Source organism: Gossypium raimondii, chromosome 11 (assembly GCF_025698545.1).
Source record: "Gossypium raimondii isolate GPD5lz chromosome 11, ASM2569854v1, whole genome shotgun sequence".
NCBI lineage: Eukaryota > Viridiplantae > Streptophyta > Magnoliopsida > Malvales > Malvaceae > Gossypium > Gossypium raimondii.
Genome location: NC_068575.1, coordinates 17,469,499 through 17,486,577, shown reverse-complemented (window position 1 = coordinate 17,486,577; position 17,079 = coordinate 17,469,499). Strand labels below are relative to the sequence as shown.

General features: G+C 33.2%; 1 protein-coding gene across 2 annotated transcripts; it reads right to left on the bottom strand.

Moving 5' to 3' along the window:
- Window positions 1–742: 742 nt before the first annotated feature.
- LOC105804417 (probable inactive leucine-rich repeat receptor-like protein kinase At3g03770) lies at window positions 743–6,514 on the bottom strand. Of its 2 annotated transcripts, none has more exons than XM_012637028.2 (10): window positions 6,267–6,514; window positions 5,848–5,893; window positions 4,117–5,661; window positions 3,889–4,022; window positions 3,288–3,528; window positions 2,586–2,788; window positions 2,443–2,492; window positions 1,876–1,987; window positions 1,417–1,708; window positions 743–1,237 (listed from the first exon to the last, which is right to left on the bottom strand). In XM_012637028.2, the coding sequence occupies exons 3-9, from the start codon at window positions 5,468–5,470 to the stop codon at window positions 1,430–1,432; spliced, it is 2,373 nt and encodes a 790-aa protein (XP_012492482.1). In that variant the 5' UTR covers window positions 5,471–5,661; window positions 5,848–5,893; window positions 6,267–6,514; the 3' UTR covers window positions 743–1,237; window positions 1,417–1,429. The 2 variants fall into 2 exon arrangements, with proteins under 2 accessions (XP_012492482.1, XP_012492486.1); XM_012637032.2 differs by lacking the exon at window positions 6,267–6,514 and adding an exon at window positions 6,094–6,238.
- Between the last annotated feature and the right edge of the window lie 10,565 nt (window positions 6,515–17,079).

The following is a 17,079-nucleotide window of genomic DNA, read 5'->3' as shown; positions in this document are numbered from 1 at the left end:
AATTAGAATATTTTGAAGTTTGAGGATGTAACTAGAATTTTTAAAGTCTGAAAATCAATTTAGAATGAGAGCCATATTTTGGGGATGTTTAGTGCAAGTAACTCTATAATAAAATTGTATAAATTTAGGCTAAAACAAACCATAAGTCCCCGTACTATTTGTAAATTTGGAACTTATTTCCTGTATTTTCAGTTTTAAAAAATTAATGAATCGCTAATTAATGCCAAGTCAATAAAATTAACAAACTTCAATTTTTCCATTCATTTTTAGTGATTTGACAAATAATGCAGTTTCAAACCTTGCCTTTAGTTTAATATCGGTGGATGGCTGGATATAAACTTTTCTCTTTTTGGGTCCATAAACGAGGAAACTTAGAAAAGGAGAATGAGTCGATGAAGATGTGTTAATTAGGCATTTAGTTCTCTTAAAAGGACAACGAGTTCATCAACTTTCCAAGGCACTTCATTAACTCTGTTAAGGGTGTTAACAAGATCAAGATTCTCAAATTTCACAACCACCCATTCCCAAACCTTACAAAAATTTATGATGAACTACATTCCACAGCTTCTTCAATGTAGTGGCAATCATCCATGTTGCTTATTTATATTCTCTTTTGATGCTTTTAGATATGCCATATGAATATTTTCACCCCTGGAATAGTGTTAAGATTCCAAATTAACTTTCACAGGCTTGCCTATATGTTTCAATCTCTGGTCTTCCACGAGAGTTGTTCATAAGCAAATTATAGCCAAACTTCACAATATTGATTTCAACATAACACAGAATTAAGGGAGTCATATAATGTAATATTAGTACAAAAGACACCATAGTCTACGAATAACAGAAAATATTACAGATGCCAAAATTCGAATCCCATATTTGCAGAGGGTGGCAGCATGAGCTAGTTCCGGATTTCTGTTGTAAACACAGGTTTCTGTATTTCTCAGAAAACTAGTATAAACAAGTGCATTTGGTTCTGAAACTTTGTCAACTAATTAACTAAACGAGTCTTTAGATGGCATGAAGAATGTAGCAGTTGCAGTATAAAATAAAATTTGCTGAGGCCTTGTTTGGTAGGGAAGGTAGAGAAGGAACATGACAGAAATTACTTTTAGTCCAACGGTTAACCGTTGGATTGAAAGATCTTTTCCGATGTTCCACTTTTCCATCTTTCGTACCAAACAAACAAAGGGTTACTAGCCCCTACTGTCCTTCCTTCTCTTGTCATTGCCATATACTGCATAGAAGATTTTGTGTTTTCAGTTACTGATAGTTTATCATTGACACTCTTTTAAATCATTAAGACAAACAACTTTAACAACCAGATAAGAAATCTATGTTTACTCGGACTTGGGTGCGTTGGTATGTGTTTACTTCAAGGTAAATGAAGAGTTGGAGCAACATAGGTGGAAGTACCTGAATGTTATTGTTAATGGAAGGCGACACGAAGGTGTTGGGGTTCGCAAGGAGAGATCGGAGATCCTTCACTGCTATGGGAATCTACCCGCCATGCATCTTGAACTTGAGCAGCAAATTGCAAGTTCCACAGCACATCCTCAATAGAAGGTCTCTCTGCAGGGTCCTTCACCAGGCATCTCACACAAATTTCCATCATTGTTTTCAATGACTGATCCGAACAAGATGTCCGAACTGCGGGATCTGCTACGCGTCTTCTCGTTGCATCATCCGTTGCCATGATTGCTTCTAGCTGCTCAGGTTGAATCTTAGTGAATTAATGATTTGTACACATTGAGTTTCTTTGTATGTTCTAAGTTCATAACTTAAGTTCAAAGTTTCAGTTTGTCATGAGAAAATGAAAGAAAATGGAAATGAGACTTTGAACTCACAATATGCTAGAGGAATCCAATGATTTACCTGGTTTTTAAGAACTTGAACTTGATTCCTGGATTTTGATGGCCTCCCAAGAATCATTTCGAGTAAAATCACTCCAAAATCATAAACATCGACCTTATCATCATATGTTACCCTGTCATGGAACAACAGCCAAATTTAACAATTTCAATGAAACATCGTATTTTAGATGCCCCCTTTATAAACCTGAGAGAATATCTAAGCTACTCGGATTCGGTGTGAATGTCAAACAGGGTCATTTGTCCTTCGTGGGTATATTTAATTTTTTTACAAGATGTCCTTGTATTTGGATGGTCCCTAGAGGATCATATCCCCATTCTCATGTCTATGTATTGCGACGAAGTAAGGGTACTTCTCATGATAGTAAATATATTATAGTTTTTGTTTATATTAGTTTTAGCTTTAAACAAATCATACACGGATTAAAACAATCATGACGATATGTAATGAGAATCTAAAGCACTGTTTTATGTACTAAACCCATTAATGAACATTTTTGTTGAGCAATATCAGTTTCTAATGACTGTTTATGTAATTTCAGTATCATCCAGAATATCATTCATTACAAACCTTGCACTAGTACTTGGATCCTTGGGAGGAGCAGAAGTTCCATGGCCTACCTGCAAGAACAAGTAGCAGTAAACAAAATCACACACCGGCGAATTCGAATCAAAAAGTCCATAGAGAATGAAATTGTTCTTCTGTGTTCATACCTTCCCTGAAATTTCGGCTAATAAGGGCAGGTTGTAACTGCTAATCTTTGCAACAAGGTTCTGGTCCATCAGAATATCAGTTATTTTCAGATGATTTGAGTACACACCAGGTACAATCCCTGTGTGCAAAAATTGGATGCCCTTTGCTATCCCAATCGCCGATGATATGCGCTGCGCCCATGTAAGTGAGCATCTGTCACGTCCTGCAAACCGGAATATCAGACATTACAAACAATCCAAACACATAGATAAAGTAAACATTAAGATCTTCCAAAATGGATGATAGGAAAATGAATGGTTTTGTTTTAAACATGTTTCTATAACATTTAAGAGCTTGCATGTTGTTGGTCTTGATGAGCAAGAGTGAAACAAATTGAACAAAGCACTCACTGATTGTCATAACCAAAGTAAATGAACTTTCCTCAACAGGATTACTTATGTGCTTGTTCATCCTAAAATACTCAGACTTATGTGCCCAACACGGGTATGTTCACTAGTTTCTAAGTTTTCCAACGTATTCGAAGGGTCTCGAAGGTTACGTCCCTGAATCCATGTCTGAGTCAAACACAAATGTCGGACATGGATACTTCAAGAGAAATAAAGAGTCGAAGCAACATAGCTCTAAGACATGGAGAAGAAGTGCAAATAGTGTGGCCTTGCTATCTGTCCTGGAAAAAAACTAACATAGAAATTAAAGATTACCAGATATCCAGCTCCTGAGAGTGCCATTTGGTACATATTCAAAGATCAAAAAAATTCTGCTGACACTTGAATCATCCAAGTAGCATTCAAAGCAATGGCCAAGAGCACTGACTAGATGGCGATGTCTCAATTTGGAAATGAGCTCTACATGGTGCATAAAGCTTTGAGTGCTACGGCTTTTCTTCATTTTCAGGCATCTAATGGCCACAAAGGAGCCATCTTTCAGCCTACCTCTATACATCTGAAATCATAAAATCATTGTGTTAGAACATTCTACAAAGGGAAATTTCCCATATTTTGGTTCTAGAAAAAAAAAAAAGAAAAAGAAAAAAAAGAATAAAGACTCAAAATGGCCACTAAAGCAATTACTTGGTTTGAACAATATACATGAAAACACATTATTCAGCTGCAAATTGTTGAAGCACAGGCTCACTTTCAATAATTTACTAATGATAAGGCTACAGATCTCGAAATCTGATCACTGACTTAAACAAACTTCAACACCATATTGGAGAGTCATTCAACTTTTAATTAAGCTGAAGCTCTCATTAAACTTGCTGCAAGTCAAAAATATCAAGTATATGTTCACTACATTGCTTACCTGCCCTAGAGAACCTTCACCCATGAAAGCAGTTGTGTGGAAGTTGTTTGTAGCAACCTCAAGTTCTTCTAGTGAAAATGTTCGGTAAGCTGGAAGTCCAAGTGCTCCCAGCTTCGTTGTTTGCGATATATACCCTTTCAAGTAGCCAAAGTCATAGTCAGATTACAAGTGATGAAAACTAGAGTCATTGTGTGTAACTAGAGAAAGAGAGGTACAAGGGGGTCTTACTTGCATCAGATAGAAACTTTGATGAATACACGGTAGTTGCTTTCTCTGCAATCACTCTCGTAGTAGGTTTATTGATTGTCTTATCCGCATTCGACCTCCTAACAAACATGAAAATGAGACCAAGAAGTACTATTCCACCAATAATTCCTCCAGTTATGGCCATGGCAAGAGCCACTTTAGAAGTTTTGGACTTCTTATGGTGAGGTAAGATTCCCACAGCTAAAGCTTCATTGTGACAGAAGGAAAATGGATGTTGGTTTTCGTTTTCAGTTGCCAGGCAATTTCGGGAATACAGGGAAACTCGGTCTTTAGAATCCAAGAGACAGGTAGGCAAGTGTCCAGTCAATAGATTTGAGGATAAATCTGCAAATTCCAGCTCCACATTGCAAGAAGTGTTTTCAAATAGCATGCCAGTGAGCTTGTTGTCTGCAATATTCAAGTAAGTAATGGAAGGTAGAGATAACAATGATGGACTAAATGGCCCAACAAATCTATTGAATGACAAATCCAGCCATTCAAGTTGGTAATATGAGCTCAATTCAGAAGGAATGCCAGATCGAAATCTGTTCTTTCCCAATACAAGGCGAACCAACTTGTTGCTAAGTTGAGGAAACCGAGGTCCAAAAGCATTATCTTCTAGATCAAGCTCTTGAAGATTTGTCAACCTGCTAAGATCAGGCACTTCCCCATAGAAGTGGTTATGTGAAAGCACAAGAACTCGAAGATTCTCCAAACTGGTGAATGATTCTGGCAAAGAGCCATTGAACAAATTCTTTCTCAAACTAAGAACTGTCAAAACCGGAAACAAACCGAGCCACTCAGGTAACCGACCGGAGAACATGTTATCATCAAGTATGAGAGTTTGAAGGCTAGTGATAGATGAAAGCTCATCAGGGATGGTTCCATATAGCGAATTTGAAGTCATGTTAAGTATTTCCAATGAGGATAAATGCAAAATTTTACCAGGCAATGTTCCCCATAAACCAAGAGAAACTAACGTAAGAACTTTCAGTTCTGGTAGCTTAACAAGTGCTTTTACAAACGAATTCATGGAAAAGTTTTTAGGTAGCAAAGGAGTTCCTTTACTACCAATTATATGCAGCTGAGTTATGCTTCCTTCATAGCACACCACGGTTACTTGGGATGTTGGTTCGGTGTTGCAGAAGTCGATTGTGCTATTCCAGCCACTCAAGATATCAGGATAATTCAGAAGCGATCGAACTCGTAAAAGAGTTCGAGTCTGGGATGATTCTAGCTGCTCTGACTGATTGATTAAAAGTAAAATTATAGCAAGAACTAGAAATGCCTGATGCTTGAATCCTTTAGCCATTGGAAGCATATACAGCAGCAGCATTAGGTGAAACCCGGAACTGAACCAAGCAGCTTTTGAAGGACTAGAAACTGAGCATGAGTTGCAGAGATACCATGAAACTCAAAATAAGTAGCAATCTTGTCCAAATTATGCAGAAACACCAGAGAAGGGTGTTGCAGTTTGGCACTCTGAATAACTAAAGCTCACATTGATAAGATCAGATTAAGGAACCTCTGCAAACATAACCATGATGAAAAATTGAGAGAAGGAATAAACTCAAACAGATAGATAACTGAAACTTTAGAATTTAGCATAATACTATGATTTAAGTAGAGGATTCAGGATACAAATCCCATTGCTTATTGCTATAGTGTTCTTAGTACTATTAACTTATTTCAAAGATATATACAACAGCTTACATCTTGAGACAGCAGATTGAACTGACCCCAGCTCAACTGGAATCCCCTGCAAAACAGCATTTATTTTTTCTTAAAAACTCTTCAAATGGTAGATGGAGACAAATTTTGGACCATGAATTTTCTTGCTGGAGAGCACTTGAAGACTTTAAACTACTCAGAAACAGACTTAAGAACTCAATAATTGAGACTTGAAAAAGAAGAAATTCCAAAAAGAAAACAGGAAACTCTCTGAAAAGTAGTTTAAACCAGATTCAGATTATGGAGTCCCACTTGCATTCCACACTTTTCATCCACTTGAGTTTGTTTTTCATTTATTATATAACTCTTTTCTAATCACCGTTGACAATAAAGGGAAAACCCCAGAAACCTTATCAAACCATTGATAAACAATAAGTGATGGAGCTCTACATCCTACTTACCTGTGTTAGTTTTGGGGTTGATGATGCAAGCCAAGACAAGCAAGTGACACGGGTTCAAAAAAGAAACTAGTAAAATGCCATATGTTGCACACGAAAGCTGACCTGTTAATCCCCACAAACCGACATTTTAGCTCAGGAACAAGTTTCTTTCTCGTCCTATTGCTTTGTCACTGTTATTTCATTTATTTATTTCCTTAAAAGGGGTCTTAAAGAGAAGCTAGATTTGAAAAAAGTACAAAAAAAAAAAAGCAAAAGCAAAAAGAAAAGAAAAGAAGAATTGGTGTAGAAGATAGATGAAGAGTGAAGAGGCTTTATTTATTCCCCATACCTGAGAATCCCCAAGTAAAGAGGTTTTGACAGTGAAAGTGATGAGATATAGGAAAAAAAATAGGAATGAAATGAAAAGGGAGAGTGTGCAGTGTAAGCTTTCGCTTTCTGGGTATACTTTGAGTTGGGTGTGACCCCACAGCCATGTTTCGGTTATCTTTGCCGCCATTGTTGTCATTGCCTTGGTGGTAGGGTTAGTCCCCACATGCATTTAAGTTCAATACACACCTTTTTCTCATACTGAAAATTTCAGTTTGTGGGTGGTGAGAAACCAGTTTCAGCTTTTGTAGTTAAGTTACACTGTTATCATCCCTAAGTACTAAACCAGGCTGGATGGAACTCAAGGAAGGCAACTTCTAAACTAGATATTATATTATGATATTATCCAATTCCCATTACATTTTATATATTTTCAAAATCGTTAAAATGTCTGCCTAACAAAGTCACATGCACCAATCTCCGACTACCCCCAGTTTAACTACATTCAATGAATTATCCAAATTTTATTACTTTTATAAAATAAGAAATTCAAGATTTTATAGTTAAAATAATGGTCGAATCAATCAAGCTATGGATTAATTTTTACAGTTTATTTAAATAAATCTTTAAAAATGCATACAAAATTTTAGAATGATTCAACTAATTCAGTATAAATTTACAAGTTAATTGATCTAATAACTCCTTCCAAACCAATACCATTGTTGATTCAATTCAAGCAACCATACAAAAACTTATTTATAAAATTTGAAAAAGTACAAGCATCATGATATTTGAACTCAAAACAACATGATTTTCAACATCTTATTTATTTTAACTAAAACCTTATTTATTTTTACATTAATTTTTTTTATAAATGTATTTGTTACATGATATCATGGGCGTATTATAATCTAGCATATATAAATAGTTTAAGAAATGCATAACATTGTCTCTAATGGTGTTCATGAATTAAATAACTTGCCTAATCCTATTATTGGGTCAAGTTTGAGTTTATATAAAATAATTTTATATTTATATTTATATATTTTAGAATTAAATTTAGTGATAAGCTACAGTAGAGGTCACTTAACTATAAATTTTTTTCTTTTTTGGCCATACAACTATGAAAAGTTACAAAATGACCACCTAACTATTAGTAAATTTCTTTTTTGGTCGCCTAACTGTTCAATTTTGTCTTTTTTAGTCACTAACTGACTAATATAAAAATGAAAACGCCCAAAAATCCAAAATAGTTGAGTGAAAAATAAAATTTAATAGTTGAGTGGCAAATTTTTTAATTTAGATTTTGAACTGCAATTGAAAAATAATTTTAAAATTATTTAATTTTTTATTAGTATAGAGGTTGAATTGATTCATTAAATAATAAAATGACTAATTTGATCCAATCTTACAAAAGAAAATTTTCTCAAATACTTTATAAAAAAAATGTATAATTATTGTCGATTGAGTCTTAACTTGATTGGCATGGGCATTGTTATAAATGCATGAAGATATAGATTCGAGCGCGCTGAAGTATATTATTCTCCTATTTATAAGTTAGGAGGAATAATGGGTAATAGGATAAAATCTTTTAATGAAATTATTAAAAATATATATAAAAATATTTAAGAGGCGTAATTAGCAGCCGACTTTTTAGTGAAGAATTATTTTTTGTACTTCAAACTTCAGGACCCCTATCTAAAGGCAAAATTCCAATCTCAAAACAAAACAAAACAAAATAATTACTGAACTAAGAAATTTGGAATCTTTTTACTGTTTCATCACCCCAAAATACTATTGGGTAAAGGAAAATTCAGCTCTGTCTTCCATGTCCAATCACATTTTCTATAGTGTTGGATGAAGACATCATCGCCTTACCTGTAACTTACAGGAAGAAAATATGAGTTTTACAAAAACTGGATGTGTAAAATTTTGTGATATATTCTAAATTTAAATTTAAATATTCCTGGAAAAAGAACATTTCTTCTTCTTCTAATAATAATAATTTAATCTCACCATTAAACATAAATATTGAAAGGGAGACGGAGACCATTAGTTTGTGTCTGAAATGAAATCCGGGTCGTCAGAAATTTAATACTAAACTGAATCCTAGACCAGAAAATGGACATCTCTTTGCTTTTTGCCACTTGCAATTAGCATGTGACTTAAGCTCATCAAAAGATTCCGTTTAATTTCATTCTGATATTCATTGGTATTTTTGTTTAAATTAAATCATAATTAAAGTAGTGAATATCTTATTTATTTGACTAGATTCTACTCGATTTCATCGATTTAGATTCATTTGCTTTAAGGGACATAAAATATTTAGTTTGCAAAAGCAGTATGATCCTTCAACCTGTATAAAGGGCATCTGGTTCGGTTCTTTCAAAGATGTTGGTCACATGGGAGAAATATCACATTGTTAGTATTCATTCTGGAATCCCAAGAACTGGACAGTCTTCACCCATTAGATTTTGTAAAACTTAGACAAAAGTCATTTAATTGATCCAACCTAAGGTAGTTTTGTACTTGGACCCCAAATCACCAATAATGTCCAAGAGATGATCCATTCAATGAAATCAACAAAGGAAAGTATTGGATCTTATGATAGGTTTGCGTGGGGATTTATCAAGAAAATGTTTCGTTTCTTTGGTTTCCCTCATCTTTGGATTAAAAGTGTATCCTATATTGTGTGGCAACATCAAGCATGTCAATCCTTGTCCATGTAGGGAAACTTTGTATCTGCAAGTCAACTAAAGAAACTTGGTATCTGTAAGTCAATCCTATATAGGGAGTTTTGTTATCTTTTTACCTGTGTTCATCTTTTGCATGGAATATCTTAACATATAAATCATGTGAGCCCCACTCAAAAACTCTAAAAGAGACCTTTAATCTCCCACCTCATATTCTTAAAAAACAAAAAAATCGGTTTCAACAATTAAAAATGTCCAAAAAAATTCTCAGTAGAATCAGGATAAAATGTTAGTGTTAATAAATCTCAAATTCTATTCTCCCAAATGTGAGTGAAAATACTAAAAAATGGGGCACACAAATCTTGGAGTTTCGGTCAATAAAGGATTTGGGCAAATATATAGATTTTACTATCCATGGAAATTGGGTCAAGAAAAGCGACTAATAATTTATTATTGACAAATAAACATACTCAGTGCATGAAAAATCAAGTTATGATACCCAACAAGTTAGCTTACTCTTATCCAAGCCACTACTTTAGTAATCACAACCTTTTACATAAAGTGTTGTTTGCTTATTTGCATCGAATTTGATTAAGTTAATAGAAAACTTCATATGGAGAGCCAAAGAACATTAGATGATTGGATCTTCACATTAGAGAGAGAGAGAGAGAGAAGAGAGAGAGATTATAGACACATGTTTTACTTGATAAATATATGTGCACTACAACATTAGGAAGAATACAAAACAATGTACCTTTGTAACATGGAAAGCACTTCAAAAAATGAGTTACTTGTTGAAACATGAGATTAGATGGATTATTAAATATGGTAAATCCATGTAAGTTTTGGAGTTAAAAGTGGTTAGGTAAGGACCCACCTAAAGCCTTAATCGAGCCCCTCTCCTAGAAAATGCGAAGAGCACGTCTTTCACTAGCATGAAGCAAAAATGGGAAACCTTTTTGGTGATGCATTGAATTTTGAAGTTCCAAGTGAGTTAGTTGAGTAATTCCTAAACACCCCATTGGCAATTGATATGAGTTCCAAAGACACCTTTTGTTAGAATGCTCTGTATTATGGACAATTTACACTAAAGACGAATTATATGATAGTTGGGAGTAGGCATAAATATGTTGAAAATGAGGTGTAGAGCCACTTATAGAAATTAAACATCCCTTTAAAATAAAACTCTTTTTACGAAAACTTTAATATAAAGCATGTATACAAGATTATTTCTTACGAGGGAAGGTTTCATCTTACCCCTAACTTGCCTCTTATGTTTAGTGGGATAAAAAATAATTGAACATCTGTTTCTTTATTTCCTTGTTATTTCTTTGTGAACAAGAAATGATGGAATGTCATTGATCCTAGTGGCACAACTTTTCCTTGACTAAGGAGCATTGGCTAAATTTGCTTTTGTCTAACTACACCTCTAATGTTGATACCAAAAATCTCGTCTGCCTTATAAAGTTATGTTCCCCTTTATTATTTTGGCGAATTTGGATTTTTCATAATAACAAGATTTTTGGGAACCAATCGTATAAGGCTATACTTGTTCAAGTGCAGTTGAAAAGGTCTATGAATTTTAAACCCTCTCTAAGCCTCTCATCAACCCACTATCTTCCCCAACATATTGTAGTCTCTTGGAAGCCTACTCCACCATTTTAGGTAAAGATTAATACAGATGGAGCTTCTTTAGGTAACTCAAGAAAGGTAGGGTCTGAAGTGGTTATTAGGGATTGGAAGTTCATTGAATTTGCCTCTTAGTTGCACATTCAGTTGCACCTTGTAATATCCTATACCGACCTGATCGCTAGGTTTGAGCTACGGGATGCCACATCCGTCGTCGAAGCAACTATGGTTCAATTTACCCTTTTATATATGTTATTAGCAATATTAGTAAAACCTAATATGATTTTCCATCATTTACGGGTCTTATACGAGCTTACGAAAGCTCTATTTCTACTCGAGTTCAAATTAGGACCAAATTGTAATATTTTAAACTCTCAAGTTGACGTCGCGGTTATAGGGGTTCCTTATCGCAATGCAACATACTGACTTGGTCTCATTGCGACAAAAAATTCTCGACATCACGACGTGATTGTCTGTTTGCAAATGATTCAAATTGTACCAATTCAAAATGGATTTACCCATTATCTAAGTTCAATATTAACCAATTCAAAATGACCTAACCAAATGTCCTCATATACTACCTTAAATGTTTCTTTCCAACCAATTCATCATACTGACCATTCAATTCAAGAACTAACTTTAACATACAAGTCCATTTCTATTATTTGAGTCATTTAACCAAATATGCTACATTTATATGCTCAATTCTTACCATTTATCAACATTTACATATATACATCATTTCAAAATGTCATTCAATACTTTGTTACCTATGAAAACTTCCTCCTTTGTAACCATTTGACCAACTGGCATTAATTATTTCATTTAACATAATAAATCATATACCTATTAAGACCATTTCAATTTTCAGCCATAAAAAAACATAATATTTACAATACCAATTTACCATATCAAGTTAGCCCTTCTGACTTAAATCTTAACCTAACCATATATGATATACAAAAATGACTCAAACCTAGGTACATGCCATATACCAAAACGAAAGGAGCTATACAAACATTGCTGAGTCGAGGTTCTTTGGCTAGATGTTGGAATCACTTTTTTGAAACCTCGAAATATACTTGAACCTAACACTGAATAAACAAATTGTAAGTTGAGCTATAATACTCAATAATACTTTTATGATTCAAGATAGCATGACATTAACATAAGTAATTGATCATAATAAGTACAAACATAATATCTACCTAATTTATATCCCTACCATGCCAAGCAATGCCATTATCAATAACATATAGAAGTCAAATCAATATATTCATCACTGCAATAGAATTTACCAATTCATTCCAGTTGTCAAAAGTCAAACTTTATACCATTTAAACATTCCATACCATTTATGAACCGACATATGTACCTTTAACATCAAGTCTCCCAATTCCATGATCAATAAACATCATTTAACCATTTAGCTTTCATATCCAAACATGAATTCAACATCTATACACACATGCCATTTATATTAAGTCATCCCAATAGATTAAACATACATACACCTTATAAATAATATCACTTGATACTAAAGTAATTTCATGCCACATATATTATTATAAGCACATACTATTCCATACTCAATACATTATCAAACTTTTTTATTTAAATTATAATATATATCGCCCGATGGACTCTAGTAAAACGAACTCAGATACACGGGTGAACTAAGTTGCTCACACAAGCTGAATCTATATTAGGTTACCTATCCGGGTTAAACTTATGTTACATATAACCCGAGAATTTGCAACAAATGCTAGACCTTGTTATAAGTTCAAAAATCCCTAATCAAACGTGCGTATAACTCTATTGGCATGCTAATCGTATCTTAACATTTTACTAAGTTCATATGGGCATAATTTATACATATGTACATTATCATACATGTAATCATCCTTACTCACCTATCATACCCTATGTTCGATCACATTTGTACTTCTATACCCTGAAAACTGTTCTATCGCATTATAAACATTTATCTCATTTAATTTAATTTAATCCAATTCTTATATAATATAAATAATTTCATATTCAATTTCATTTTGCAATATAATACATATATCATTTCTTGAATATATTCACAACCATAACCCAATTCATCATCAAATCACATGTATTACATGCCACACAACATATTTCTATCCATTTACCATATCACATAACATAAATCAAGTAATTCATGCCATTTTTCATTTTATTCAGTTTAGTCATTTATTCTAACATCTCACATCAAACTTAATCAAATCAATTCATACTAACAACATATGATTATCTTAACAATCTATCAAACAATTAACATTTATTTACAAACAATTAAATCTATCTCGAATCATAAAATTACAAATTGATATCTTGCGTCACTCGTCGATGTCTCTTGTTTCTCCTTTCCCTCTCGACAGCCCAACGTCGTCTATAGCCATGATCGATAATTCAATAATAAGACAATATCAAAATGTCATTCAACTCAAATCCAAATACAAAGCCAGAAATATTTTGCATTTTATTCAATTGAGTCCCTAAACTTGGGACAACTGTATATTTTGATCCCTAGCTTCGAATTAAAATTAAATTTCATATTCTTTTATTGGGGACTCTATATTTTCATTTTCTAACAAAATATCATGACAGGTTTTTCATTTATTCAATTTGGCCCATAATGTAACAAAGTTAACAATAAGCTAAATTAACTTTGCAATATAGTCCGTTTCATAATCTAAGCTTAAAACTTGTAACACCCTATGCCCGACCTAGACGTTAGGATCAAGCCTGGGAAGCTACATCAAATCATTTCAGGAAATCCCACTTTTAACTAATTAAAGTTTAACTGTCAGAAAACGTTTAAATAGTTGAACCAATATAGAATCCAAACTTGAAATCCATAATTCAAGATAAAACAACTATAATATAAGTTTAATTAGAACAACAAAATACTAGATAAGGATGACTGAGCTCCCACCATGCCGACCGACCTAAGTCGATAAGTTACTTGAAAATTAGTCAAATAGATAAAATGAGCCGATATACATAGTTATAACTTATAACTTTTATTAAGCGAAACTACAGAACAAATCTTCAGATTCTCAAAGTTCAAACAATTCTCAAAATCAGATACACAAGCAGAACAAAATATATCAGTTACAAACACAAATTATGACAGATACAAAATGCAGATTTCCTACCCCCATCTGCTACACACTACCTTCGTCCAGCCTTACACACCAAAAAGGGTATTAAGTACCCATCCATTCCTACACACCACATAGTGACTATATGTCACATTCAAAATGTCGTAGATTAGCCGCCAAAACAGAATGTACAAGTCACCAGAATCATATATATATACGTGGCTTAGCCACTAGTCTTGGCAGATTATTAAACTACCCACAACTTCCTTCTTATTCAATCCCGACCCCAATGTCGATGTAACAGATACAAATATAAACATAATGTGTTATAGATTCAGATTATACTCAGTTGATACAGAATGCAAATACTCGCTAGTTTACAATTCGATGATATATGTAAAAGAACAATTTATACAAAAACAAATTATCATTCAATGGGTTCTATACCCCAAATCGGATCGTATAAACCCTACGATAGGCCAACGTTTGATTGGAAAGACGTTTACCAATAGCTTTTCTAAGCTTTTTTATCCCATCTTTTACCAATAGCAAATATATCATCCAATTTATCTCTTCTTGATCCCATATTTTTAAAGTTAGATTGGGCTGTTGCAAACTCCTTAGATCATCATTGAGATTAACTTCTTTTTCTACTAGCAATGAGTCTTTCTCCTCAAGATTCTTCAAAAGGTTGTGATTTTTTTTGTTTAAGAGCAAAATTTTCACCAATTTATTTTTCATTAACTTTATATATTATATTCCATTTTTCTAACATGGTCTTGTACGACTCTATAAAGTCTTTTGCTGATTTTGCATAACTGTCACAGTCAAATTCTAAATCAGTTGCAACTTCTATTAACAATTGGGAAGTAAAAGCAACATGGTTGTTGATATTCTGTTCTTCAACATCTTTACTTTTAGAATCACTTAAGGTAACTTTAGAATACTTCAACCCTTTAATAGTGTTTGCACATTTAACCTTCGTAAATTTATAACCTATGCATTTAAGACATTGATCTTTTTTCTTGTTTCTATGTTCTACCATGACATCTTTGGTTTTATTCATGGTTGCAGACTGGCCAACATTGTTATACTTATAGATAAATTTACTTAAATTTCTTCTAAGAAGGGACAACTATTCTTGTATATATGCAATAAAAGTTTTAGCATTAGTAAAAACTAAAGAAGAAACTTGTAGAGTAATATTCTTTTCTAACTTTACTTTACCCCTTTGAGCTTCCTCCAAGTTCATCTCGAATGTTTGGAAAGACCCAATCAAATAATCAATTCTCATCTTTTCAATTCAACATCTTTTGCCTCCATTATGGTTGTCACTTTGATGTAGAATTTTTTTGGTTGAGATCTCAAGACATTGTGTACCAATTTTGCATCACCAAGGGCAAAAGCTTGGTTAAAGAGGACACATAATTTAGCATAAAAAAATGTTTCTTCATATGACATTCTCAAAATTTCAAACATAGATGTTAACATCTAGAATTTTTACTATTTCACAAAAGTGTCATATTTTGTTTTGAGAATGGTCCAAGCTTTATGAGTAGAAATATACTTGGAGATGCACCTGAAATTTTGATGATCTATGCCATTAAAGATAGCGTTCAAGGCCTTTGAGTTGTAATCAACTGCTTTTGTCTTCATTTGTTGTCCAAGTGGTTTTAGGTTTGATGGTTCAAGCTCCATTAATTTCATTAGTAGGTGGCTCATTACTTGATAAAACAACCTTCCAAACCCTTTCATCAATTCGCTTTGTAAAAACTCTCATGCGTGCCTTCTAATAGGCGTTATTTGTGCCATTGAGCATAAGAAGTCTTAAGATTCCTCTCATCTCTTAAGCAATTCAACAATATGATCTTCACTTAGTACGTTAAATGCTTAGCTTAGATACCAATTGAAAGTTCATTGAATTTTCCTATTAGTTGCATGTTCAATTGCAACTGACTTTAACAGCTGAAATTTTAATATTAGAGATGGATATAGAAGTTGTTACACAATTTGGAAGAACTTTCTTAATTCGTAGGACCTTTCATAAAGAGTTATCCACTATTAATTGGTATTGCAAGATGTGATTTAACATAAAGTTCTTCATTTTTAGTTTGCATTACAAGATGTAACTTAAGTTCAACTCAGTAACCAAGTTGCAACTTCACTCCTATACATTAACTAGATCATACTCCCCACTAAGACTTCCCTTTTAAAATCTTAGTTACAAGCTGAACATGAAGAACAAATTGTTTTCAAAGTACAATTACACTAAAAACAAGTTCCCAACATTGAAAAAATAAGTGTTCTCTTGTTCTTCTCCAAATTTTAAAACACAAGCCTTTATATGAGCACTGTAGTTGTAACACCCCCTAACCCTAAATCGTCGCCGGAACAAGGTTACGAGGCATTCCGGACATCTCGGATAATTTACAACTAATTCTTAAATAAATAACGAACATATATAAAAGAATCATATATTCCTATAAAATTATGCTAATTGGCTTACTTTTTTTAAAATTTCGGCAGTATTTTTGCTATTTTTTACATAAAACCCCCTGCAAACTTAAAACCGAAAACAACCCAATACCAATATTTCAATCAATAATTTTATACTTTAAAACGCTATTAAATCATGCTTAATAAATTGATTCGTTACTTTATTTATCATTCAAAAGATTATAAACATTTACTTACAACCAAGATCATTTAGCATATATATATTTATATATATGACTCGTGTACAATCACCTAGTACATGCCACTTAAATAAAAGGAAGAAATACATCACCAAAATTTTCTTGGAGTCGGGATCTTTCTGGATACTGAACTAGACTTTGAACTCTAATGACCTGCGCATGGAAACAACCTTACGCTGAGTATTTCATACTCAGTGGTATTACCATAATTCAAATTATAATATTAATAAGCATGTAATGTATAAAATCATACATACAAATTTAAACTAAAATTTCATGTTTCAACAGTAATAATTCATCAATTAATATCATATATCCACAATTTGGAACTTGGACACATTTCGAACCTCAGATT

Bases quoted from the DNA above. Each gene is read 5' to 3' on its own strand.
- LOC105804417 (XM_012637028.2), bottom strand. From the start codon at position 5,470: ATGCTGCTGCTGTATATGCTTCCAATGGCTAAAGGATTCAAGCATCAG. The intron at 3,529-3,888 runs GTAAGCAATGTA...TTATGATTTCAG, and splicing joins GTGAAGGTTCTCTAGGGCAG to ATGTATAGAGGTAGGCTGAA. The intron at 1,709-1,875 runs GTAAATCATTGG...CAACCTGAGCAG, and splicing joins TTCAAGTTCTTAAAAACCAG to CTAGAAGCAATCATGGCAAC.